This window comes from Canis lupus, chromosome 32 (assembly GCF_048164855.1).
Source record: "Canis lupus baileyi chromosome 32, mCanLup2.hap1, whole genome shotgun sequence".
In the NCBI taxonomy this organism is placed as follows: Eukaryota; Metazoa; Chordata; class Mammalia; order Carnivora; family Canidae; genus Canis; species Canis lupus.
This window is the reverse complement of record NC_132869.1, coordinates 12,482,155-12,509,636: the sequence shown is the minus strand read 5'-3', so window position 1 is coordinate 12,509,636 and position 27,482 is coordinate 12,482,155. Positions and strand designations below refer to the sequence as shown.

Here is a 27,482-nt window from a genome sequence, read left to right as displayed (position 1 = left end):
GCATACGTACCCACATAATTTTGTATATAACTTCAGCAACTACTGAGAGTGCTCCAAATCCCATCCATGGGCCCTTGCCCCAAATTAAGAATCTCTGAGTCAGAAATGTCATTGTTTTTACTAGGCTCAGGATCAACCACATTGTCACTGCGCAGATGGGGAAACTGAGCCCCAAGCTCTCCTTCTAGTCCAACCAGCTGAGTCCTGGGCCCTGGGCCTCTGGGGATGTGGGGGTGCCTGGCCCTACTGTACATGTGTGAAGGGCTGGGACTGGGGGTTACCTCATGGAAGGTGATGCAGCAGCTCTGCCTCTGTAGCTTCCCCCCGACAAGCTGGTGGTTGGTTCCAGATGAGGCCCCATCACTTCAGGAGATGTTAATTCACTCCTCAGCAAGATGTATTTCTCAGGACTCCTGCAGTCCAGGATGGCTCTGAGACTGGCCCAGGCCTTGGAGGATGGGCAGGCTCCAGGCTAGGCTAAGCCCAAACTAGGGAAGGGGACACAGACTTTTAGTCCAGAGAGCGTAATCCTGGGCTTTGCCACTCACCAGCTGTGCAACTCTGAGCATTGCTTCATGTATGCCCCACTTTGGAATACGCTGTTCTTCACAGTTTTCTACACTTTACATCGACTTTTTCATTAGATTTTACAGCTGGTTCATGCAAATTGGAAATATTTCCCATTCAATGATTTTTCACTTTTTCATAGACTATTACTAATTTTTTGTTTTTGGCCAGTTTTGTAATAATACTTTTTAGATCTATTTGTACTAATTCAGTTTCATTTGCCTTGAAAAACAAATCCTATTGTTTCACAACTAAATTCATGTCATTTCAGGAGAACCCTTAAGGTTGTTGTGGACACTAAATAGTTTAAACAGGTAACTTCACAAAGTTTTCTTCTGTATTATTCATAGTCTAAAAGTTCCCTGATTGGTCTCTGCTACATTTATTACAAAGTTTGCCATTTGAGTCTAATGGAAATCCTCTAAACTCCTCAGAGGAGCCAAAGGGAAGGAGTGAGGGTATAGTTGAGGGTGAAAGGCTTAGAACCAGAGAGTCTAGAGCCCCCTGTACTCTCCAAGTTCTGCTCAGGACATGCCACGGTGACTGCCTTTATTATGATACCCAGGATCCTGGCTGCAGAGAGCTGCCAAGGTCAGGCTTCTTGTCTGCTCTCATATGCTCAGCCCTCCTCGCTAGGAGGCTTGCCTGGCTCAGGCTGGGGCTGGGCTGCAGGGTTTCCACAGTTCTGCCCCTACCCTGGCCCAGACCTTCAGCCTCAGGGGAACCAGCTTCCTGCCACTGCTCCTAGGCCTTGTCCCCTCTCCTTGCAGCATCTGCAGTCCTGATGCCCCATGTCTGAAAGGGGTGCTCCACCTGCGGGTCCTGGAGCCCTGCCAGGAGTTTCTGGAGATGCTGGTTGGCCCAGCCTCTTGGGGAAGAGGAGAAGATGCTAGGCTAAGGGAGTGACCCAGGGGTGGAGCTCTAACCTGTTTATAGGATCGTGGCTCCTCGGAGGCTGGCAGAGTCACAGTCCTATCCCATTGGAATAGTTGCTTCCAGCCAGCCAGGGAGCTGGCATCTTGGCAGGAGCTGGTCCTGGAGTGGATCCAGAGGGTTGGTATGGAAAGACTGACAACTAGGGGACCACCTGGCCATCCTCACCAGGTAACAGTGTCGCCAAGCCCATGGGCATCACTCAGGGCAAGGCCTGGGGCTGGGATGCATTATGGGAAGCGTGACACAGTTAAAACCAAGGTGATTCTGGCCTCTGCAGAAGGCCCGGGTACCAGAGCTGGGGTCTCTGACAAGGCAGAGGTCAAAGATGGGAGGCAGGGGGTAAAAGAGTCTATGCTTGGGGATGGGGAGGGGGAGTGGGTGGGGTAGGTTGATGACCAGCATCCATAGAAGTGAGGGCCTGGGAGACCAGAGCCTACCCTCTCCTCTATGAGTGACCAGCCAGCCTCCCCCTTAGAGCCTCTCACCCTCCTCTCTGCAAAAGCTCACATGCCGCGTCAGAGAACACAGTGGCTGCGTGTCACACAAGGACGCCCCACCAGGCCCACAGTTCATCACGGCAGGTAGTAGACTTTCTGGAACTGGCTGGGGCCAAGGAACCACCCTGTGTGTCTCAAGAGTTTTGCCAGGCCAATTCCCTATCCACAGCCAATTATTTACTGGGCCAAGAGATGAGGCTGCAACCAGGTCAAAGAAGTCTACAAACTGCTAACCCCACTCCTTCCACATGCTTCCTCTCAGCCCAGATTTCTCATCCTCTGCTATGGACCCCGGCCAGAGGGACTGGCTCTTCAGGTCTCTCCTGGTGCCCTACACAGTGCCATGAAAGAGGCTAAGTGTATCAAGCTCACTATCCTCATTCTCAGACTTTGCCAGGCTTCTGGAAACCCAGACCCGCGTCAAATCCAGTCAAGCAGCTCCAGACTGGTGTCCCTGGAGAAGACTTGCCTGGCTCAAGCCAGGTACCAGGCAATCCTAGGAAATATAGAAGGGACCCCTCCATTGAAGGACAGCACCTGCTGCCCCAGCCCCTATCAGCCTGAGGTCTAGAGGATGCCCCCACCCTCCCTGCACGGCATCCACCCACCAAGGTGGACACCAGTGAAAACGCCCTGATGGGACTCTGGGAAGAATCCAGGGCTGCAGGAGCAGGGTAGTGGAGGGGCTGGACAGCTCTGGCTCAATCTGCTCCTCCCATCAGGGCTTTGAGCCCCAGAAGCCAGCTGTGGAGGATTCTGCAGTATCTGTCTTCATCCTCATCTTCCTGGAGAAGTCTGGGCATCATTTTCCTGCTGCCCTCTGCCTGCCCTAGACCCAGCCCAGTGGCAAAACTGAAGCCTATGGTGCAGTGACCCTGGGAGCTTGAGTCTGCCCATAGGCCTGGAAGGTACCTTGTCTCCAGCTGATGTTGTTGGGACTGGTTGAGTCTCCAAGATCAGGACTTAACCCTCAGCCTTCAAGTGGGTTCCTAGGGCAGCCTCAGCAGTGGCTTCACCCAGGCCTTTCCTGCTGGAGCTGGGCTGACAGGGCAGGCCTGCCATCTAGGACTTGCTCTGGGACAAGCCTGCTGTGTGATCCAGGACCATCAGCTCAGCATGACTCAGGAGATACAGGGCCTGAGGCTGTTCTTGAATTTTCCACTCCTCCTCCCTCCAACCTCCCCTACGACAGTGGGCCAATGGAGGCCAGCAGGCCGAAAGGCAGCTTGCTCATTTTTCTCTTCCTGGTGAAGACCCCATGGTACAGAGCCCATGGTCTGGACTCCTGTAAGGGGACTCCAGCCCTGTCATACTTGCTTGGGTCCCATCCCCTGTGATGGGCAAGAGCCAACACTGAACCTCTACACAGGGAGGAGGCTAGAGGAGGCTCTGGGGTCCCTGCATTGGGAGAAAAGTGGCTGAGACTCTCAGCAGGAAAGTACTCTCAGGATCCTACAGGAAGCGGAGGTGGGGGTGGGGGGGGTTGGAGGGCGTTGGGGGGGATCCCTGTTGGAAAAGCCCTCCCTCCATAGCATATAGCATTCAGGATCAGTCATCAATTAAGGCAGTATTTCAGATGGGGGAGGGGCATTTCAACAGAGAAAGAGAAGCCCCAAAGCCTTCAGGAGAATCACATTAGTTAGTTCAATATTCATATTGGTCTAAAACAAAGCTGTGAAATTCTACTGTTTCCATATCTCCAGGGCACTGGAGGAAATTTGCATGCTTTTACAAAGGAGCAAAATCCTGGGAAGGTAGAACAGCATAGGAGATGTGAGCTCTGGCCTTGACCTTTGTGACCTATGGCAAGCTGTCCTTTCTTTTTTTTTTTTTTTTTAAAGGAATCTTTCTTTTTTTTTTTTAATTTATTTTTTATTGGTGTTCAATTTACTAACATACAGAATAACCCCCAGTGCCCGTCACCCATTCACTCCCACCCCCCGCCCTCGTCCCCTTCTACCACCCCTAGTTCGTTTCCCAGAGTTAGCAGTCTTTTTTTTTTTTTTAATTTTATTTTTTTTTTTAGAGTTAGCAGTCTTTATGTTCTGTCTCCCTTTCTGATATTTCCCACACATTTCTTCTCCCTTCCCTTATATTCCCTTTCACTATTATTTATATTCCCCACATGAATGAGAACATATAATGTTTATCCTTCTCCGATTGACTTACTTCACTCAGCATAATACCCTCCAGTTCCATCCACGTTGAAGCAAATGGTGGGTATTTGTCGTTTCTAATGGCTGAGGAATATTCCATTGTATACATAAACCACAGCTTCTTTATCCATTCATCTTTCGTTGGACACCGAGGCTCCTTCCACAGTTTGGCTATCGTGGCCATTGCTGCTATAAACATCGGGGTGCAGGTGTCCCAGCGTTTCATTGCATCTGTATCTTTGGGATAAATCCCCAACAGTGCAATTGCTGGGTCGTAGGGCAGGTCTATTTTTAACTCATTGAGGAACCTCCACACAGTTGTCCAGAGTGGCTGCACCAGTTCACATTCCCACCAACAGTGCAAGAGGGTTCCCCTTTCTCCACATCCTCTCCAACATTTGTGGTTTCCTGCCTTGTTGATTTGCCCCATTCTCACTGGTGTGAGGTGGTATCTCATTGTGGTTTTGATTTGTATTTCCCTGATGGCAAGTGATGCAGAGCATTTTCTCATGTGCTTGTTGGCCATGTCTATGTCTTCCTCTGTGAGATTTCTCTTCATGTCTTTAGCCCATTTCATGATTGGATTGTTTGTTTCTTTGGTGTTGAGTTTAAGAAGTTCTTTATAGATCTTGGAAACTAGCCCTTTATCTGATACATCATTTGCAAATACCTTCTCCCATTCTGTAGGTTGTCTTTGAGTTTTGTTGACTGTATCCTTTGCTGTGCAAAAGCTTCTTATCTTGATGAAGCTGTCCTTTCTGAGTCTCAATCCTCTCATCCGTAAAATGGGAGGAAATGAGAGTACCACTTGTATGTACCACCTTAGGAGGTTGTCAGGAAGATAGATTAAGTTGGGATATGTAATCAGCTTAGTACAGCACCTAGAAATATGACAAGCACTGAATAAATAGTAATAAGAGCAATTATCTAGAAACTGCTTTTTTTTTCTTTTTTTTGCTAAGCATTCTACAGGAATTAATACATTTCGCCTCTATTAACTAGTCCCACTACATTTGAGGAAATGGAGACACTGACAGGTTTAGTGACTTGTCAGGGTCACACAGCAAGTTAGCAGAGTACCAAGGTTAAGGTCCAAATATCCTGGCTGGGAGCCTGCCTTGCCCAGTCCACTCCACCTCCCTGAGTAATGACCTGACATTGTATTTATTGTCACAGCCCATCCTGTGGTGCTCTGTGCTAGTGATGGTTTTAGAGGCAATGAGAAATGGGGCTTCACCCTGGGGAAAATATCCTGCCAGGAGACAATGGGTTTCCTAAGGTTGAGAGGCTTTGGTGACCAGACTGAGAAATGGACAATGATGCTCAAACTGGGCATGGTGACTGGCTGGGTAGGAGCAGCCGGGTGCACTTGGTAGCCCTGGGTGGCTCTAGAGCAGCCCACAGGCTATGGTCCGGAGGAGGGGGCGTCTGGGCTCTCCCTCCCTCCAGGGCCACAGGATCCTGGCCAGCACTTTCTCTGTGGCAGGCAGTGATGGAATCTGGGTGCAGGGAGGAAATGGAACCAGGGGTCTAAGAAGCCGTCTCTGCCATTTATGAGCTCTGGCTTAAGGCCTGTAGAGTCAAAACATTGCACTGGAGTTAATCCCCAAGAGGGGAGAAACAAGTATACTTTTGAGGGGCAAGGGGAGGATGCATAGAGGGTTGGAGCATCACTAGTGCTCTACCAGAAACTTGACAGGAATGATAAAGACACTCGGCAGGAAGGCGCAGGAGAGTGAGGCGGGGACCCACAGGGCACTAGTCCTGAGTGCCTCTGCTAGGGCCCATCGTCCTTTAAATTTCTCTATGGGAATAGAGAGCTGGTAGTGCACACTGAGCCAGCCCTGTGCAGAGCCCGGGCGGGTTCCTGGCAGGAGACTCTGGGGCCACAGGCACGGAGGGGACCGGTGATTGGAGGGCACAGGGCAGAAAAGCTCTTTGGTTTCATCACAATGAAACCCCACGAGGCCCCACGAGGCCACAGGTCTGTCCCACAAGCACAGTGCTACCTTGGTCTCTGATCGCAGGGGTTTTCCATAAGAAACGTGCGCAGGGCGCCCAGAAAAAGCTACATAGCTAGGCCTCAAGAACAGAAGCCCAAGGTCCCAGGGTTCCAGGCAGTGTGAAGGGCATCAGCAGTAGGGATTTGAGGAGAGGCCCTTTGTGCTTGTCCCCAGAAGGACTTGGCACTCCCCGTCTGCCTTCCTTCTCCTTCAGCACCTCTGCTCCGTCTGCCCCCATGAGCCTGTGACCTCGCAGTTTCTTCTTCCTCCTTGTCAGGCCTGTCAGTGGGCAGATGCACAATGGCCTCCTGTTCACCGTAGTGGCCTGATGCTCCTCTAGTGGCCTGATGCTCCTGCAGTTTCCTATTTCATACCGAAGAGAGGGGGAGTAGCTCAGCTTGCCTGCTAGTCCCACCTCCCTCCAGGGCGCTGGGGGGTGCAGCAGAGTCCTGTGCTTCACCAAAGGGCTGCCTTCCCTGGGAGCTCTGGGGGTGGGCAGCCCCAAACTGACATGTCCAGTGTGGTGGCCACTCCTTAGGCCCTCATTTCCCTGCTTTCACCACCATGCTGTCCAATTCTGTCCCGGCAGGGGAGGGGAGCCCCACAAATTCTACCCCCGATTGGTCTGCCATGCCCAGAACCACGGCCCTGAGGACAGTGGTGGCAAAGGCTGGTCCCAGAGCTCCTGGCAGCGTTACTCAGCTCAGAGTGGTGGGCCCCGTCGTGAGTAACAGGAGGGACTGAGCTGTCTGTTATTTCTCTCCAGGGGGAGGCCTCTGCCTGCTGGCAGCTCACTGTGAGGGTCCTGGAGGCACGGAACCTGGGCTGGACTGACCTGTGTGAGTAGCTATTTCTTGGGCTCCAAGGGTATAGTGACGACCCGGTCCTATGGGAAAGGCCCACCAGAACCTGGAGGCTGGGCTGGGCTGCCCACAGGGGCTGCCAGGGTCGCGGTAAGAACCTGGTGAGGCCCCTAGGAGAGGAGTGTAAGGAATTCTCTCTCCCCCTGGTTTCTTGACGTTGGCAGTGAGCCAGGCAGACCCCTATGTGACCCTGCAGTTGCCAACCGCACCTGGAATAAAGTTCAAGACCAAAACGATCACCAACTCCAGCCATCCTGTATGGAATGAGACCTTCAGTTTCCTAATCCAGAGTCAGGTCAAGGTAAAGGCCAGGACCGTGCACCCAAGGACAGGCTGTACCCTTTTTTGGGAGCACACTCCCCTCCCACCACCAGCTTAGAGGCCCTGGGGATGAGTGTCTCTGTTCCCAGCCTGGGTGTGCCATGTGGGAACGAATGTGGGACCCACTGTGTGGTTGTGAGCCTGACCTCTGGCAAGTTCCTGGTCCTCTCTGTGCCCATTTGCGGAATGGAGACAGTAAGAATACCTTCCTGATGGGGTTGTTATGAGGTTAAATGACATAATGCATGGAAGACTCCTAGTACAGTGCGCAGGACATATGGTGCCTTGGGAGCATGTAGGGTACAGAGGTGAGGAAAGGCTGAAATAATGTTATTTTTATAAAAACAAAAATTAGCGGGGGGAGATTAGGAACTCTGCTGGATTTCCTTTCAGTGCTTTTACGTTTTACTATTATTTTTATTTTGAAGTACAAAGTGTGCAGGCCTAATGATCTTTTCTGACCCTGGGTATCAAGTAAAGGCTCAACAGGTATGAAGTATAGTAATGGGTAAATGAGCTAAGTTGCTGTTTGCGGGTCCTCAGAATGTTCTGGAGCTAAATGTCTATGATGAGGACTCAGTCACGGAGGATGATGCCTGCTTCAAGGTTCTCTATGACGTCTCAGAAGTCCAGCCAGGTGAGCTGCTCCGGAAGACCTTCTCCCTGCGTCCCCAGGTAAGTGGGGAGGTCCCACCCCTCTGCACCCCACCCCTCTAGGCCCCAGGCTGAGGAAGTCACACAGCTTCTCCCTTCTGGTGGGATGCTGCAGCCTGGAACTCATCCTCAGCAAGAGGGAAACCCCTCCCTGAGATATTTGCATTTTAATAGGAAAGGAGAAGCCTTTACTAGACTGTTAAGGACTGAATCACTCAACCAAGAGCTTTTAGCCAACTGTGGGAGGAAGGTTTCTAGTGGTGATGAACTGAATGTCAATCGAAACACAGCTCAGTGTAACTAACCCTTGGGGCAGTTGGGACGTGGCTCCATCTCTCCTGCCTCAGTGCCTGAGGCCTGCTCTTTGAAGGTCTCTCCTCCTTCTCCAGCAGGTGAAGGCTAGGGAATGGGAGGCAGGGTTCTGGGGTCAGGTCCCCTCTCGAGAAGAATGGGAGAGATGGGCCCTGGGCATCCTTCAGCCTCTTTTGGGGGCCCCTGGGTGGCTCAGTGGTTGAGCATCTGCCTTCAGTTCAGGTCGTGATCCCGCGGTCTTGGGATCGAGTTCCACATCAGGCTCCCCTCAGGAAGCCTGCTTCTCTCTTTGCCTGTGTCTCTGCCTGTGTCTCTCATGAATAAACAAATCTTTAAAAAAAAAAAAAAAAAAAGCCTCTTTTGGCTTGTGCTCTTCATCTCCTTCAGCCCTGCCAGAAGGGAGACCTGTTCTCTGCAGACTTCTCAGCTTGTGGGTAACTTGGGCAAGTAGCCCATCTTCTCCCCACTTCTCAATCTCCGCGTCTGCGAAGTGGGAAGAATCGTAATACCGCGCCTCCCCCGGGGACTGCTCGAGATGAGACAGTGCCTAGTCCAAGAACTGTCAGCTCCAAAGATAGGTGTAAAAGTTGATGACTTGCTCATCTTTGATTTCAGGGACAGGAGGAGCTGGACGTGGAGTTCTTGCTGGAAAAAACGTTAGTAATCATCACACAGCCCAGGGAGTGTCTCAAGACCCAGGCTTTACTGAGGGAAATGTCTTTGACCCAGATTCTCTGTCCCTTGTGTCTCCACCACTGGGGGGTCCTCTTGGAGGGATGAGGAGAAGGGGGTCACTGCTTCCTTGGCCCCACTCTCCCCCTCTCTCCTCACCTTGCACTCTTCAGAAGTACTTCCCTCACCCTGAATGGTATCTTAGGGTCCCTCAGCATCACCCAGGGAGGCCCTATGGGTGCTGGGGGCAGCTCAGTGCAAGCAGCATTTGCCTTTGTCAGGCTGAGCTCCAGGTGTTTTTATTTTTCCAGGTCAGACTGCCCAGAAAACCTCATCACCAACAACGTCCTTGTGGTAACCACCCCCCCCCACCCTCCCCAGGCTTGTGAGAGGGAGCAAGGGGCAGGGCCCCAGAGCACCCACTGAGGTGGGCGGTGCAGAAAGGATAGGCGGGGACAGGACTTTGTGGTAAGACCACCCCCGGGCCTCCCAGCTAGGTGGTTCCCTGGGGCTGGGGCCTGTCAGAAACATGGAGGGAGGGAGGCCCAGTCTCTACTGGGAGGAGCTTCTGGCCCAAGATCCAGTGGCTGAGGGACTGTCGGGGCAATTTTAGGTGCTCCTGATAGTGTTTCATCACCTGTGATGGACTCCTAGTTCTTAGACTCAGAAGGTGATGAGGAAGCCATGCAAGCCGGCCCAGCTGGGATGATAGCACTAAAGTAGCAGAGGCTCAGAGGGAGTTTCCAGGGTGCTGTGCTTCCAGCCTGGGGACTCTGGGTAAGAGGCAGGGGGTCAGTCAGCTCCTCCTTGAGATGGTAGAGAGTCTTGGTCAGCCCTTCTAAAACAGAGCAAGCTCACAAAGCTGCAGTGGACAGGAATGGGTGATAAAGAATGCACTAGAAGCTTTCTACTCAGAGGTCACAGGCCAGCATCACAGGCATGACTTGGGGGAGCAGAGCCAGTCTTAATGTGAGATAAGTCACCTAGAGCCCCAAACTGCAGGAGGCCTCTGCCCTCAGGGTTGTACCCATGCCTATTTGATGAACTAGTATTAGTTTCAATAAATGCACATTAAAATCGTCATACCTATGGCAGCTGCTTTTTATCTGAGATGATGAAGACCAGTGGTGGGTCGATAAACTCAGCAGGTGGATGGGAAAAAGTCGGTGAGGAGCTGGGTGCGCTCGGGCATCAGATGACATGCATTGCAACGCATGCAGCAGGCTCACTTGGCAAGCTGGTCAGCGGCAGGCCAGCGGGAGATACTGTCGTTGCTAAAATGTTAAGGGCTTCCCTAATCGTTCCGTCATCCCGTAGACCCATGGTTTGCATGTTACTGTTCTGGAAGCAGTTGTGAAAGGCACCCTCCACGCTGAGTCCACAGAGAAATGCAAGGAAGGCCAAACGGTGCCTGAGGGTTGGGTGGCCTTCAGAGATCCCTGAAGTTTGGCAAATCTTGGAAAGATTTGCTAGGGGTGTGCATGGGGTGGAGGTAGGGGTTCTCCTGGCTGCTCCAGAACATCTGACCTAGCAGTCGTAGCAGATTGGGGGTGGAGGGTGGTAGTTCTGTCTCCCATCCCACTCTGGCCCCCACTTCCTGTTCTGTGTGTGGTGGATTTGGGACAGTGGGGCTCAGAGGGTGAATTTGAGAGGACCTCAGCTTTCTCTGCAGAGCCCCTTGCCCATGATTTGGTCTGCCCTAGGCCCGAGAGCTGTCATGCCTGGATGTCCGTCTGGACAGTGCCGAGAGCACAGCCCGGGTCACAGGTGAGGTCTGCTCAGAACCAGATCCGGTCTCTGCTAGATGGGGTGGCTGGGAAACCTGTGCAGGCAGAATGTGAGAGGCAGAGCTCAACCTCTTTCTTCTTGCTCACACAGCACAAAGGCAACAAGTCTCCTCTGGGCAGGAGGGTCCCCTGACCTGGGGGAGGGTATGTTGCAGGAGGTGGGAGTCCATTGGGGGTTGTGGGAGGGCCCTTTCCAGAATCAGGTCTACCATGGTCCAAGCTTCTAGGTCCCAAACCTGTTGGAGTAGTGCTGCCAGTTTCCTGGGGTCTGGGCTCAGATGCCTGGCTCTCATTCCCCTCGGGCTAATCTGCCCACTTGCTATGCTACCTAGATGAGGAGCAGCTGAAGCTGGAGCTGGTGCTGAAGGGGTCATATGAGGACACGCAGACATCTGCCCTGGGTACGGCCTCTGCCTTCCGCTTCCATTACCTGGCAGCCCAAGAGACAGAACTGAGTGTGCGGCTGAGGGTAGGTCTTGCCTCCGGAGCTCTCCTACTTTGGGCCAGCTCCAGCTGTCATGGCCCCTCTCAGGCCAGCACCATCTCCCCAAGTTAGGTGCTAAGCCCTTGGCACACAGGGAGACTCACTAGGAGCCCAGAGCGGGCACAGGGGCTGCTGTGCCTCGTCAGCCTCTGTTTGCACCTTTCAATGGCTCCTGCATCGATGCTCTTCGGATAAATGCCCTCTCTGTGCCTGCCAGGCTTTGCATGGCCTGGCCTCTGCCCACCTCTGCTCTGCTGCCTCGTCTGATTCCATGCTCCCCCCCTTTCACGACGCTCCAGTGTTTGTCTCTTTCCCAACATGCCAAGTGCTTTCTGTGTTCTCCTGTCTCTCCCTCCTTCCAAGGCTGCCAGCTCCTCCTCCTCCTCTTCTCCTTCCTCCTCTTCCTCCTCTTTTAGATCTCAGCTCAAAGGGGGCCTCTTCAGGGGGGCCCTCCTTGACCTCCCACACCCCACCTTTGGTTATTGTATCATATCACACTGCTTATTTCCTTTACATTTTTTTCCTTTACGACTTTTGCTAACATCCATTCGTTACCTATTTTGTTATAAATTCATATACATACCTCAGAACAAAAATATTAGCAAGTATTTTAATAATTAGCAATTATAATAATTAGAATTATAAAAATTGTAAGTGTTGTGATTATTTTTCTATTATCAGAGAAGGACTCTGTCCGGGTCACTGTCTAGATACTCAGTAAGGATTGGTTGAATGAATGAATATTTCCCTCCAGAGCTCTGAAAGCAATGACTGGAATTCAGACAAGTCAGCTGGGCACCTCACTGTGCCCCTGAGGTCCTTGGCCATGGGGAAGGAGGTGACTGTTAACGTTCCTGTTATAAATGTAAGTGGCCTCAACTGCATGGAAAGTGCCAGTGAGAACAAAGATGGGGAGTCCAGGCCCCCAGGGGATACCCACATTGCCCCCAGGGTCTAGAATATTTTAACCTGATCTCTTGCTTTGATTTCAGACCCCAGGAGTGAGGCTGCAGCTCAAGGCTGAGGGCTGGTAAGGGACATCCCTATCTGTGGGGGACAGTGCAGGGTGGTCGCGAGGCAGGGGGCTGCTGTGGAAAGGATGGCCCCTGGGGTTGGGAGCAGGGAGGTAATTTGGCAGCTATCATGGGCTTGGCCAGGCAGCCGCTGAGCTCTGTAGTGCCCCCTGACCCTTGGATCGTCTACTGTCCCAGCCCTAAGGAGCTGGCTGTGCGCCTGGGCTATGATTTGTGTGCCGAGGAGAAAGCTTTCCTGAGCAGGAGGAAACGGGTGGTGGCCAGAGCCCTCAAGCAGACCCTGCAGCTGGACAGAGACCTACAGGAAGATGAGGTTTGGGGGTACAGGGGAATGTGGGTGCAATACCTTGGAATGGCCTTAAGGAAGTACCTGATTCCTCTGCCCTCTCCAGACACTCTTGTCAGCAGAGATGGGAGTGGACATGCGGGGTGGGGGTAAGCTTTGGGGTTCTCACTCCCTTTCAGGTCCTGTCCAGGGATAAGAGCTGTCACTTGCTAGGGAGTGTTGGGGTGCTAGGTCTAACCCTGACTCCATCAGGCCTGACCACAAGGTCCTTTCCCTGGAGCCAGGAAGCAGCTCCATCCTGGTCCTTAAGCCAACCAATGTCTGTGTATGGTCCAGGTCCCTGTTGTGGGCATCATGGCCACAGGAGGAGGTGCCCGGGCCATGACCTCTCTCTACGGCCACCTGTTGGCCCTGCAGAAGCTGGGCCTCCTGGACTGTGTGACCTACTTCAGTGGCATCTCAGGCTCTACATGGTGAGGGCCCTGGGGATTGGAAGAGTAGAGAGATCAGGTCTCAGAGGGGATGGGGTAGAAACTAGAGGAACCCTCTATGGTGGAAGCCAAGTGGGTGTGAGCAGTACGGTTTGATGGGTGCCAAGTGGCTTTCTCAAAAGGGAGGAAGTATATATCACAGAGGTCCTCCCGTGAGAGAGGCATTGTAGGACATCCATTCCACACGACAGAAGAGGTGTGAGTAAGGCAGCTGATTCAGAAGGAGCTAGGGTTTGAGTTTCTGCAACAGCACTTACTGGGCAACTTATTTCCTCTGATTCTCAGTTGACTCATCTCCAAAATAGGTGTGATAGTAGTACATACTCCATAGGATCGTAGTAGGATAGCCCAAGTAAAACACTTCTACCTTGTCTGACATGTACCAGGAACCCCAAATTGGTAGCTCCTTTTTTCTTTAATCATTATTACCTCATTTAAACCCACATAACACTCTCTAGGGTAGTTTATTATTTACTGTCCCTATAGTATAGATGAAGAAATTTCAATGAAGAGATGCTATCTTACCCAAAGACAACACTACCTCCCTATACCCAACCCTGATTATAATGAGGTGGGACTTTTCACTGTTAGAGATTCATTCCTTTGAGTCTTATTGAAATGTGACTTTAAGTAGTAAAAGAGGAGTAAATTCAGGGGACTTTAGGTGATGGCTATTGACAAGCAGAGTCTTAAAAGGCTTCTTCAGGACAGGCCCATGAAGATGGGTGTAGGGTCTAGATCTGCTCTGTACAGTGGAGTAGCCGCTAGTCACATGTGGTTATCAACAAACTGAAATGTGGCTAGTCCAAATTGAGATGTGTTACAAATATAAAATTTGAAGACTTAGGTTGAAAAAATACACATTTATGTTAATTTTTTATGTAGATTACATGGTGCAATGAGAATTTTGGATATATCGAATTAAAATATACTATTAAAATTAATTGTTATTGTTCTATTCTTGCTTTTTCAAAATGTGGTTACTAGGAAATTTCAAATTACATATGTGGCTCACATTATATTTACATTGGACAGAGCTGATCTGAGAGAAAGCCCCAAGACATATTTTCCAGATGACAGGGCCTGGGCTGCAGGAGCACTATGTTGGGAGAAGAGGGACAGTGGCAAGGAGGAGTTGCAGTGACCCAAGCTGGGCCTCCGTCTCCCACCATACTGTCCCTTTATTCTCCCAGGGCCATGGCCCACCTCTACGGGGACCCTGAGTGGTCACAGAAGGACCTTGAAGGACCCATCAAATATGCCAGGGAGCACCTGGCCAAGAGCAAGCTGGAGGCCTTCTCCCCAGAGCGCCTAGCAAGCTACCGCCAGGAGCTGGAGCTGCGGGCCAAGCAGGGCTACCCCACAACTTTTGTGGACCTGTGGGCTCTCGTGCTGGAGTCTATGCTACATGGCCAGGTAGGGCACCGATGCTTGCACGGCAGGATGTGAGCACACCAGCCTCGGGGCTAAGGCAGTTGCACCCTTAGCTATTGTGCGTGGGCATATCCTGCAGGGTGCGGGAGGCTGGGATCTGTGGGGAAAGGACATGGGGACCACAGTGTCTCAGCATCTGCTGTACTTTGGGATGCTGCCTTTTTGTGTCAGGCTATTTTTCACTTCATTGCCGTGAAATAGAGATTTCTGGATCTCTCAGGAGCTTAGGGATGAGTCAATGCCTGAATCAGTTAAGTAAACAAAACTTTCACATTTTGTCAGTGAGATTGCCTGAATATTTTTAATTTTATTAATACTGCAATATAGAATGTCTTCTTCTATATCTTCATGGTAGTGTTAAAAGCACAGACTCCAGGGGCACCTGGGTGGCTCAGTGGTTGAGCGTCTGCCTTCAGCTCAGGTCCTGATCCCGGGGTCCTGCCTGCCTCTCCCCCTGCCTCCCTTCTCTCTGTCTCTCATGAATAAATAAATAAAATCTTAAAAAAAAAAAAAAAAAGCACAGACTCTGGAGCCAGATTCCCTGGATTTAATCTCAGTTCCTCTTACTACCTATGTGTTCTTTAAGCGACTAGTTACAAGCTACTAACCTCTTCCGGACTCAGTTTTCTCATCTGTTCAGTGGCAATGAGTGAGAATAGTACTTTGATCTCACAGGCTTATTATGAGCACTCAGTGGAGCTTTGGCTTAGAATTAGCATTGTTAGCTATTATATTTTTTTACTGTTTATTGTAACACGATGAAGACCAAACTGAGCAGAAACATTTTTTACAAATTGCTTCTTTAAGGAAAGTTTAGTAAGTCAATTGCTAAATCTTATATTAACTGATAGAATTATTAAAATCAGTAATTTTTTTCTAGTATTGTTTTACCACATATAATTATCTGAACCTTTCTTTTAAAGCGTTTGGAACAACTAAAATGCAAAAAAAAGTATCTTTAACATGCATAACAAATTAACAAATATATTAGCAGAGAAAATATTCTTACCTTATCTTTGGGTGTCAGGAGTTTGACCGAGAAAGATTATCATGTAAACTAACCAAAACTGAATTTACTTTGAATTTTTTTCTTTAAATTTTATTCTTGAGGCACCTGGGTGGCTCAGTCAGTTAAGCATCTGCCTTTGGCTCAGGTTATGATCTAAGGGTCCTGGGACAGAGCCCCACATCAGGCTCCCTACTCTGCAGGGAGCTTGCTTCTCCTCTCCCTCTGCCCCCCCACCCCCCCCATTCATGTCCTCTCTTTCTCTCAAATAGATAAATTTTTTAAAATCTTTTTAAAAATTTTATTCTTGCTGGTAAGAACAATGCTACTTGAAAATTACCAACAATTCTTATTTCTTATTTATTAGTTTAAAAATATTTGTTATAAAAGTAATATATTTTTTAAAGTAATATTTATTATTAAATGTTATAATAATCTTCAGATCTAAGAAAATGCATAAAGCGCAAAGAATAATGTAACGGATATGCATGATCTTACCAACCAGCCTAAGAAATAGTATGTTACAGAAAGAATTGAGGCCTCCTGCAGATGCCTCCCCAGTCCCATTTCCCTCCCATCCCCAGAAGTAACCACTACCCTGAATTTAGGTTTATCATCACATTCATATCTTCAGTCTGTATACATTATCATATTATATAATACATAATGTATAATTATATGACATGCTTTATTTACCTTTATTATATATTTTATTATGTATACCTTTTATTATACATCCTTAAGAAAAATATGTTACTTGTACAAATGGTTTTGTACAAGTCTGCTTGTGCACAACTTTTAGAGATTCTCTGAGCCTTGAAGATACATACCTGGCAGTGGAATTGTTAGGTCATTGGGTACACATATCTTCAGCTTTCCTATCTGTTGCCAAATTATTCTCCAAAAGGTTTCATTAATTCACACTCCCACCATCAGAGTATCATAGTTTCTTTTTCTCTACACATGCTTCAGACTTAATTTTTTGTTCATTTTATGGGTGTTATACAAAATTTTATTGTAGCTTTCCATTTCCTTGATTTTTAGTGAGACCGATCATATTTTCAAGTATATTTGTCATTGGGACTTCCTCTTCCATGGATCACCTACTCAAATCCTTTTCCATTTTTCTATTAATTCATCTTTAATATTTTCTAGAAACTCTTTGTAGAGTCTGGATATTAATCCTTTATCTGTTCTTCTGGATTTCGATGTATAATTTTAATATAATCCAGTGTATCATTCTTTTCCTTTATGGATTGTGCTTTTAGGGGCCTCTTAGAGAAATCTTTTCCTCTCCTAAAGTTATAAAATATCTTCCTATGTATCCTTATAAAAGTTTTAAAGATTTGTTTTTCACAGGACTTCACTCAGAATATATCTTCAAGTATTATGTTAACACAAATCCAATTTTATTTTTTTCCATATGGATAGCAAACTTTCCAAATGTCACTTATTCTTTTTTCTCTACAAATCACATTACTACTTATGTCATATGTCAGGTTTCATATATTCATGGGACTTTTCCTGCGCTTTTTTCCATTCTAATGGGACAAATTTTCTGAACATGTGCCAATACTGTACTGGTTTAGAGACTACATTTGTAATACATGTTGGTATCTGACAGGGCAGATTTAACCCCATCTTTCACCTTGGTTTTTCTCAGAATTATGTTGGTTCCTTTTGGCCCTTTGTTCTTCTATACGTGTAATGGAATCCACCAGTCAAGTTTCACGAGACATGTTAGAAATTTTATTCAGGGGCACCTGGGCGGCTCAGTTGGTTAAGCATCAGACTCTTGGTTTCTGCTCAGGTCATGATCTCAGGGCCCTAGAATCAAGCCCCTTGTATAACACCCTGCTCAGCAAGGAATCTGCTTGTCTCCCTCTCTCTCTGCCCTTTGCCCTCCTCGTGTGCTCTCTCTCTAGATTAAATAATTTTTAAAAGATTTTTTATTGAAATGGCATTTAATTTGTAAAACCAGTTAAACTAATTGAAATGTTATTTGTCTTGTTAATATATCCTATGTATTCTTTTGATCTACATTTTAAGCTAATGTTCAGTTGTGAGGATATTGTGTTTTGTTAACGCCTTTTCTGCCCAGCGGAGGCAATTAGTTACTATAGAGTTGGGAGAAGCTCTTTTTAACTGTTTACTTTATGAAGTGCTAAAAAATCAGTTTGACCTGAGGCTATAGAGAAGACTTTTTATTTAATTACAATCTGATCCTTCAGGTAGGACTTAATGCATGGTGTTATGCACAAGATTTATAGTCATTTTTTAAAAGACAATAAGGTTTGGGGTGGTTTTGATTCACAAGAAAAAAATCTTGTATTATTGAACAAATAATGTATCCTTAAAGATGAATGCTCACATGGTTTTAAAAATTTTGTCTCAATATTAGAGCTTTTCAAATATTCTTTAAGCTATCATGCTTTATCTCTTAAAGCTAACATTCATTGTATGCTTTTTAAAATAATTCTTAAATCAGACAAATTTAGTAAGTATTTCCAATTAGTTTTCAGGTAAAAGCATTTATTATCTCTATTTTATGCTATTGAACAGCTCCAAAAGTCATTTTAAATGTCAGAAAATATAACTCCATAAGAAATCACAATGTTATTAATATTATTATTAGAGAAATAGTATACCTTAAACTTTACACAGAACCTTATTAGTCTACACCCTCCTATAATAGTGCTTTAGTTTTTGGGAAAAAAAATTGTTTGTAAAATATACCAGTTCTAATCAATGCTTCTCAAACTATGTCTTTGAAACTTTTTTCTTTAACCTTTTGCTGGCAAGTACTAAACTGCTTAGAAGCTGCTCATCATGCCTCAGGAAGAAACTTCTAGTTTTTCTCTTGTCTTTTCCTGAATTAAGAAGGTCTTACATGTTTTCCTTCAATTCTGGCCAGAAAGGTTTTGCCTTTTGCCCCCCTGCCCATGCAATGCCTAGACCTTGTCAAGGCATCGCCAACACTGCACTCAGCTTCTACACCTCAGGGAGTCCCTTGAGTCATCATAGTGGTACTCTGCAGGATTGTGCAGGGTTGGGGATGCTCATTTGGAAACAGGGCGGGGGGCTGGGGCTGGAGATCCAGAGGCCTGCCACCACTGGCGAACTATTAAAAGGAAAAAAGAAAACTGGGTATTATTTCAGTAGATGGAGGGGTGTGCTGACCCTTTACCCCAGGTCAGAAACGGTACATCTGGAGTAAAAGGACACATTTAACCTCATCATATGTGTCAAAAGAGCAGGTAAACAGGATTCCTGAATAAAAAGACTTTGAGAAGAGAAATTGCAGTTATTAATCAGGCTCCCTCCCTCTTTAGCACATACACACATTCATATCTGCGGGACTGACGTGTAGCTGACACAAGGTGCCAGGGGCTTGAGCAGTTGGGAATTTTTCCTGTAGGTACCACTGTAGAGCTGGCGGGCAGGATGACACATCAGTGACAGAGGGCTGCAGGAAGAGGAAGGACACTGGGGGATGCTGGGGCCTTGCCACCGCTATGGGAGGGGGACTCCTCATTGGAAAGGTGGGGCTAGAATCCCGGGACATACACTTGGCTGATCATCAGAATCACCTGGAGAGGTTGAAGAAAAAAATAGATTCCTTAGTGGCTTCTGCTGATTCTCAGGAGAAACCTAGTAACCTGTCTATAGCACATTCTCTAGGTAAATCAGATAATAAGGGCTGATCGGGCAGTTTGGGAACCCCCTTGGTCTAGCTGCTGAGTGAGGTGCCTTCCAGTTGAGAGAGCCCAAGAGAGGGATAGTGCATGTGTGGTCCCACTCTATCTGAAGCAGCCAGGATCTGTGGCAGGCTCCTTCCCGAGGCAGGGCTCCAGGCAGCCACCACCATTAACCCTGCTGATGCTGGAAATGAACCCAATTGGCATCTCTGGTCCGGATAGAAGGAGACCTTTCTGTGCCCCTAGAACTCTGGGAGCCTCTCCCAAAAGGCAAGTCATAGTTCTTGCCATCAAGGCAGAACCTTGAGTTTTATTGAAGAGAAAATTGGAAAGAGGGGCAAGAATAAACAGTGGGGTACAACTTCATATTGTGCAAAGCAGGAAAGCGGGGGGCAGGCGAGGAGGAGGCAAGGATGCCTGGAAAACATTTCAGAGGGGTTGAGACCTGGACTGCATTCATGTGAACCTAGAAGGGGCAGCCCATCCCCTGACAGAGCTTATAGCGTATACTAAAGGGATTCTTGTCCTTTCTGGAAAGTGATACGTGTGTGTGCGTTGTGTGCCTTTGTGGCTGTGCATCAGGTTCCACATCCCCTCCACCCTTCAGCCCCCAAAGATGGGCAATGCACTACAGGAGCAGAGGTGGAGTGTCACTGTTGACACTGTAGTCCTTGTGAATGGCATTCTCTTGAGATATGCAGTGTGCAACCTCTGTAGGCCTACGTGGTGACCCTGCATCTGGTCAGAATATGGGGGTGGGAGTGGGAACCGGATGGGTGCACCCACCCATGCCACCCAAATTCCAATGGTGAGCTGCCTCCTCACGCTCAGCCTGTGCCCCCCCCCCCAAGTCCTGGTAGGGTTGCTGCCTCTAGGGTGCTCCCAACCGCACCTAGAGCCTCATGCCTCCCACCCCAGGTGATGGATCAGAAGCTGTCGGAACAGAGAGCAGCACTGGAGCAGGGCCAGAACCCTCTGCCCCTCTACTTGAGCCTCAATGTCAAAGAGAACGATCTGGAGACCCTCGACTTCAAGGGTATAGTCTTCAGTCCCGCCCACATAACCCTCCAACACACACATACTCATACGGACACGCACACATACATGCCTCCTGTGCACCCCACTGGTTTTCAGAGAATTCAAGCAGCAAACTCCTAGACAGATCGCTCAGCCTTCTGGAAGGGAGGCAGTTCTGATGGACTGATGAGGCAGGCAGCAGAGCTCACTGTCCTGGTGGTGTGGGTGCTAGGGGGGAGCGGTCAGCCCAGGAGTCAGCCAGGCAGGGAGGAGGCTGGGGCCTGCGGGGGGGCAGTGTCAGAGCTGGAGCTCCCCCCAGCCCACTCTCCTCTCATTCCTGCCTCTTGCCTCTGGTCCATAGAGTGGGTGGAGTTCTCCCCCTATGAGGTCGGGTTCCCGAAGTATGGAGCCTTTGTCCCGACGGAGCTCTTTGGCTCCGAGTTCTTCATGGGGCGGCTGATGAGGAGGCTCCCGGAGTCCCGCATCTGCTTTCTGGAAGGTGAGTGGTGGTTACTCCCGAGATTCTGGCCAGTCCTGAGCCAGGCTCCCTTGACTGCGCACGGTTCCTGCTCTCCTGCTCTGGGCCTGGGGGCTGCTGGGGTTGGGCCTTGGGGAAGGGCCATTGCAGGAGCAGCCCACCTGCCTCCCATCTTCCACCCGGCCCTCGGGGGTGATGGGAAGTGGAGTGCTGAGGCCTGAGGTTGACTTCCGGGGGTGGTTGGCCTTCAGGTATCTGGAGCAACATTTTCTCCCTGAACTTGCTGGATGCCTGGTACGACCTCACCAACTCTGGTGACACCTGGAAGCAGCACATCAAGGACAAGATCAGGAACCTGGGTAAGAAGTGGGTCTGGAGGGGAGCCTGGAATGAAGCCACTTCCTCTTCAGATGCTTGGGGGAGGGGCGCTATCAGAGGGGAGGCAGGCCCAGGCATTGCAGGGCCTTTCACTGGACCAGTGTCTTTCTCTGAGCCCAGAGGAGTCTCCTGCCTCCTTGACGACCTCCTCATGGCTGGAACCTGGAACGGCCCTGGCCAAGGCATTTAAGGGCTTCCTGACAAGCAGGCCACTCCACCAGCACAGCTGCAACTTCCTCCGGGGCCTCCAACTGCACCAGGATTATTGTAGCCACAAAGATTTCTCCACTTGGGCAGGTAAGGGCCTCTGTCCTGTATCCCTAGGTAACAAGCTTGGGCTCCTGGTGGGGGTTGGGGGATGGACCATGGTTAGGACTGGCAGAGGACTTGGGGGTGCCAAAGCATCCCCTTCTGGGTTGGCCAGCAGAGGGTCTTGGGAGGGGCTGAGTGGCGTGTGCATACAGAGAGTGACATCAGAGGTCAGAAGGAGACATGGAAGCAAATGCAGTCGGAGGCGTAGATGATCTGTGGCGGAGTGGCTGCCCCTGACTGTCACTGCCTCCTCCATCAGACTGCCAGCTAGACTCCACCCCTGGCCAGCTGACCCCTCAGGAGCCCCGGCTCTGCCTGGTAGATGTTGGCTACTTCCTCAACACTAGCTGTCCCTCCATGTTCCGGCCAGGCCGAAGGCTGGACCTCATACTCTCCTTGGATTACTCCCTCTCCGCACCCTTTGAGGTGGGTCTGGTTGCCCCCTGGGAACCCCAGACATTCTGCAGGCCAGGCCATGCTGCAGGGCTCCTGGGTCCCCACAGGGAGAGAAGGGAGACAGGCTCCTGTCAGAGTCCTTGGTTGGGAGGAGTTGTGGGAATGCTGGGGCCCTGGGCTTCCAGGACAGGTGGGCAGGGAGGAAGCAGGACACACCCACCCCAAGAAGAACTGCTAGATGAAGCTGGGAGGAGCCCCTGGCTTGCCCACATCCATCCCCTCAAATCTTCCCTGGGGACTTAGGAGCCAGGGCAGTGGGGGTGGGGCGGGGGCGGGCAGTGAGGGGAGGATAGGGTCCTGGTACAGAAGTGGGTCCCCTACTGAGGCCCTCTAGGCTATGGGATTTGAATAACCTAGCAACAGAATCCCAAATGGGAGCAGGAGTGCTAAGTCTGTACCCCTCACCTAAAGATTTTGACCAAACAACATTGCAGACCACTGGAATCCTTCACCTCCCTCTGAGGCACTATGTATCTTAGCTGGTCACACACGGGTCAGGACCACGTTGTCTCAACACTGAGCAGTCAGTCTGGGCTAGAGCTATCGTAGCACTTTCTTTCTTTTTTTTTATATAAATTTATTTTTTATTGGTGTTCAATTTGCCAACATACAGAATAACACCCACTGCTCATCCTATCAAGTGCCCCCCTCAGTGCCCGTCACCCAGTCATCCCCACCCCTGCCCACCTCCCCTTCCACCACCCCTAGTTCGTTTCCCAGAGTTAGGAGTCTCTCATGTTCTGTCTCCCTTTCTGATATTTCCACTCATTTTTTCTCCTTTCCCCTTTATTCCCTTTCACTATTGTTTATATTCCCCAAATGAATGAGACCATATAATGTTTGTCCTTCTCCGATTGACTTACTTCACTCAGCATAATACCCTCCAGTTCCATCCACGTTGAAGCAAATGGTGGGTATTTGTGGTTTCTAATGGCTGAGGAATATTCACTTCCTAGAGCACTGACCTGAGATGACCAGGAAGTAGCTGGTTCTCTCTGGGCTCCCCTCTCCCCAACCAGGCCCTGCAGCAGACTGAGCTATACTGCCGGGCCCGGGGACTGCCATTCCCTCGAGTGGACCCCAGCCCTCAGGACCAACGCCAGCCGACAGAGTGCCACCTCTTCTCAGACCCCACCTGCCCTGATGCCCCTGTCCTGCTGCACTTCCCGCTGGTCAACGCCTCCTTCAAGGACCACTCAGCCCCCGGTAAGGCGTCCCCTCCCCTCCTAACAGCCTGGCAGCTTGGACCTTCAGAGGCACTGGCTCACCCTTCCCAGAGCTCCTGTGGCCAGCAGAGGGAGGAGGTCCGCAGGCTAGTCCCACCCCGTTGGGACACATCCGTTGGGGATGCCACATCCCTGCAGGGACTCTCTGCTGGCAGAGTCACTGTGCTGCTGGCCCGGGTCAGGACCCCAGGCTCCTTTGCCACCCTCCCCACCCCCTGCCGATCCCCTGCCCGCACACCCCAACTACACCTGGGCTCCTCTGCTCTCCTGTTCTGGGGTGGTGTGTGGGAACCCTGTATCCAGAGGCCCTCCTGCGTTGTGTCCTGTCTATAGACATTTCTACCCCTGCCCGGGCACCGTGTGGTTGGAGGGCTAGACAGCCAGGGCAGAGCGGCCCCAGGCCCCTGGCTCTCAGGTTCTCCTGAAGCTACCTGGGATTGCAGTTGGCTTTTACCTTTCCACCCTGGCCCAGCTTGTGGTCTTTTCTCAGGAAGCTGGGCCTCTACTCTGGGGTCCCTTAGATGTAAACCATCATCACATGCATTCCAATCCTTACCTCCCGCCAACTGCTCAGGCCGTTTTGGTGGGAAAGCCTATTTTCTGTTTTTGTACGTGATTCCTGGCTTTCTGGTTCCCACTCTAATTCCAAACCTTCCAGCTTTACCCTTAACAAGCTCAGCCCACATCTTGGAATTCTCTGTCTCTATCTCTGTCTCTCTCTCTTGACCAAAACTGGTTCTTACAAAACAAAGATCCCTTTGGCTTTCAGACTCGTGTTTCCATCATGAGTTTTCAGAAATATTCACTAGCCTGAATGATTTTGTTGTCCAGCTGTTTCCACCTTGTCCCTGAAGGTGAAACAGAGAGAGATCATGGGGTCGCCCACGTAGTGGAAGTGCATCTGCTGCAGGGAAGTGTGGGGAGCAGCCAACCCTTCATATCTCCAAACAGTACCCTGCTATCCACATTTATATTTCTAGGCAAAGGAACAGAGGGCTGGGTGGTGGAGAGTGAGGAGCCCCTTCAGGGAGGAGCAGCCCAAGCCCACGACCAGCCACGAGGCTTCCTTCTATTCAGCTCGGGGAGCCTCTGGGTCCTACCCCTCACCCCTCTCACCCTTGGGCAGGTGTCCAGCGCAGCCCCGCAGAGCTCCCAGCCAGCCAGGTGGATCTCACTGGGACCACCTCACCCTACTACCTGTTCAACATGACCTATAAGGAGGAGGACTTTGATCATCTACTGCAGCTTAGTGACTACAATGTACGGAACAGCCAGGGCGCCATTCTGCAGGCCTTGAGGACTGCCATGGAGCACCGGGCCCTGGGCACCAGGCCTCCAACAGTGAGGAATTGAGGCTGCTCAGGGACCCCAGCGCTTTGGTGACCCTCCAGGGGCTAGGGCCTTAACCCAAGCACAGCTGGGTACAGCCACAGCCCTCACTGGGCTGGAGTTCCCGGGCTGTCCAGGCCTTGGCCTCTTCTGCAGTGGGTCTCATGGCCCAGACGGGCTGCTTGGTACCCCAAGTTCTCCCTTACCTTCATCACTGGCTTGGGAGGAGCTGAAAGTAACTCCTCACCAGATCAGTGTGTAGAATATCTGGTCCGACCAGACAAATGTTTACATGTGATTACTTTCCTGCCAGGCAAAACAGATTTGGGGTACAAGCTGCAGGTGTCAGACCAGGAGTGGGGGCAGGCAGGGCAGGGCATGGCCTGACCGAGAGGTGGCTCCAGACATCAGGCATCATCATGCCGTGTCCTGAGAATCTCCTCCTCATCCCCTCCTCCTCTCCTCACTCTTCTATTATCTTTAAGCAACTTCAGTGACATGTAATCCACATACCACAGAAGTCGTCCATCTATAGGGTACAACTCGATTGCTTTTACTATGTATTCACAGAGTTGTGCAAACCTCCCCACGGTCATTTTGAGATTTTCATCACCCCAAAAAGAAACCCTTCACCCATTAGCTGTCAGCCTCAACCCTCCCTCCCGAGCCCTTAGCAATGACTAATCTACCTTCTGTTTCTATAGATTTGCTTATTGTGGACATTTCCTATAAATGGAATTATACAACATACAGCCTTTTGTGTCTGGCTTCCTTCTCTCAGCATGATGTGTTCAAGGATCATCCATGTGGTAGCAAGCATCAGTACTTCATCCTTTCTATGCCTGAATAAAATTCAGTTGTGGGTGGCCCACATTTTACCTTATGGTCATTGGTTAATGGACACTTGGGTTGTTTCCATTCTTTGTTACAAATAGTGTGGCTATGAACATTCACGTACAAGTCTGTATGTGGACAATGTTTTTTGTCCTTTTGCACATCTACCTAGGAGTGCACTTGCTGGGTTATAATAATTCTCTGCTTCCCCTTTTGAGAACCTGCCAGCCTGTTTTCCAAAGCTCCTGCTCCACTCTCCATTCCTGTCGGCATTGCAGGAGGGCTCCAATTTCTCCACGTCTTTGCCCACATTTGTAATTGTCTGTCTTTTGATTTTAATCATTGGAGTGGGTATAAAGTGATATCTTATCTGCATTTCCCTAGTGGCTAATGATGTTAGGGATCTTTTCACATATGGTAGGCCTTTTATAGATCTTCTTTAGGGAAATGTCTATTCAGATCTTTCGCCCATTTTCATTGGGTTATGTCTTTTTCTTATTGTTAAGAATGCTCTATATTTTCTACATACAAATCCCTGATCCAATATATGGATCACAGATTTTCTCCTAATCTGTGGGTTGCACAAAAGCTTTCTTATTTTGATGGTGCCATTTATATTTTCTTTTGCTACTTGTGTTTTTGGTGTCATATTTAAAAAAACATTGTCTAATCCAAGGTCATGAAGATTTACAACTGTTCTCGTTTAATAGTTTTATAGCTTCTGCCCTTACATTTAGATCTTTGATCCATTTTGAGTTGACTCTTGTATACAGTGTGAGATACGGGGTCAATTTCATTCTTTTGCATGTGGGTATCCAGCTCTTCCAGCACCATTTGTTGAAAAGGCTGTTCTTTCTCCACTGAATTGTCTTGACACCCTCACTGAAAATCAATTGCAAATGAATGTCTAGAAGCTCCCCGTTTAGACCCTCCTGGACACAGCCATGTGCATCTCTGTATCCTTTCACTATAAATTTTAATCAGTAATCGTAAGTACAGAGCTTTCCTAAATTCTGTGAGTTATTCTGGCCAATTATCAAATCTGAGGTCCTGGGGGACCCCAGAAATGGCAGCCAGCTGGCCTGAAGAGAGGGTCGTCCTGGGAACCCTGAAGGTGTGGCTGATGTCTGAAGCCAGGGTTCTATTGTCAGGCGGTAGTTTGATAAGCAACTTGTAAGCAGGGTCAGAAGTCCTGGGCAGACTTGGCAGTGTGGAGGGACTCTACCCTCAACTTTGCAGTTTGGCTGATTCAGAGCCCCTCTGAAGTGAGAAGGGCACAAGTAGAAAAAAACAAAGATGTGTTCTATTTATGACTTTCCCTAAAGCCAGAGAGAGGGCCAAGGAGTTCCATGCAGCCCCAGAGTGGGCAGGGCTGAGGCTCAGGGCCACACCTGGTGCATGACCCCAACCCCTTGACTAGCCAGCTGCTGATCCCCAGGTTCCCTGACAACCTGAGGTCTCATTCTGGTCTGAATGGGGACTGCAACTCAGGCAGCTGTTAGGCCCACCCGAGCTCCACGGAGATTGTGCAAGGCTTTTCCTGCAGCCTGTGGCCCCCTCCTAAACCTGGAGGGCCTTCCTGCATGCCTGAGGGGCAGGAAGGCCCTCCAACTCCCTCATCACTGCTCCTGGGCCTGTGCTGGCAATCTGCTCTGTTCAACACAGGTGGTGGCAGTGGGAACAGCAAAGAATGAATTGAAAGATATTTCATTTTCCTGTCAACTTTTACTTAACAATGTGTAGACCAAATGAGAATAATAATGTAAAAGTAACTGCTTGTTAAAATTCAACATAAACTCAAGATTTATGAAAAGTTCTTCATAAATTAGAGATGGAAGCACATTTACTTAACCTGATATAGGGTATCTGATGGTTAATTGTGTCAACTTGGCTGAGTCACAATGCCTGGATATTTGGTCAAACAGTATTCTAGACGTTTCTGTGAAGGTTGTTTTTGGATGAGATTAACATTTAACGGTGACTTTGAGTATAACAGATTACTCTCTACAATATGGATGGGTCTCGTCTAATCAGTTGAAAGCCTTGATAGGACAATGACTGACCTCCCCTAGCAAGAGGGAATTCTTCCAGCAGACTGCATTGAAACTCTTGGACACCTTGAAACTCTTCCCTGAGTTGCCAGCCTGTCAGCCTTCCCTGCAGATTTTGGATTCACAAAGACGCCATGACTATATGAGGCAATTCCTCACAGTAAATCAATCAATATCTGTCTCCCTCTCTGCCCTCCTCT

The 27,482-nt window shown here is 49.3% G+C and overlaps 1 protein-coding gene across 1 annotated transcript; it reads left to right on the top strand.

Moving 5' to 3' along the window:
- Positions 1–1,626: 1,626 nt before the first annotated feature.
- On the top strand, positions 1,627–27,482 carry PLA2G4D (phospholipase A2 group IVD). Its single transcript, XM_072809524.1, has 20 exons — positions 1,627–1,671; positions 6,926–6,998; positions 7,187–7,323; positions 7,887–8,018; positions 8,925–8,965; positions 9,293–9,335; positions 10,685–10,748; positions 11,101–11,237; positions 12,007–12,117; positions 12,245–12,282; positions 12,464–12,599; positions 12,909–13,045; positions 14,257–14,479; positions 20,120–20,237; positions 20,580–20,717; positions 20,948–21,055; positions 21,195–21,371; positions 21,646–21,812; positions 22,862–23,048; positions 24,195–27,482. Exons 1-20 carry the CDS (start codon positions 1,627–1,629, stop codon positions 24,419–24,421), a joined length of 2,439 nt encoding a protein of 812 aa, XP_072665625.1. The 3' UTR covers positions 24,422–27,482.

Coding starts and splice junctions, on each gene's coding strand:
- PLA2G4D (XM_072809524.1), top strand. CDS start 1,627: ATGGAAAGACTGACAACTAGGGGACCACCTGGCCATCCTCACCAG. Junction 12,283..12,463: donor CAGCTCAAGGCTGAGGGCTG/GTAAGGGACATC, acceptor CTACTGTCCCAG/CCCTAAGGAGCTGGCTGTGC. Junction 21,056..21,194: donor GGACAAGATCAGGAACCTGG/GTAAGAAGTGGG, acceptor CTCTGAGCCCAG/AGGAGTCTCCTGCCTCCTTG.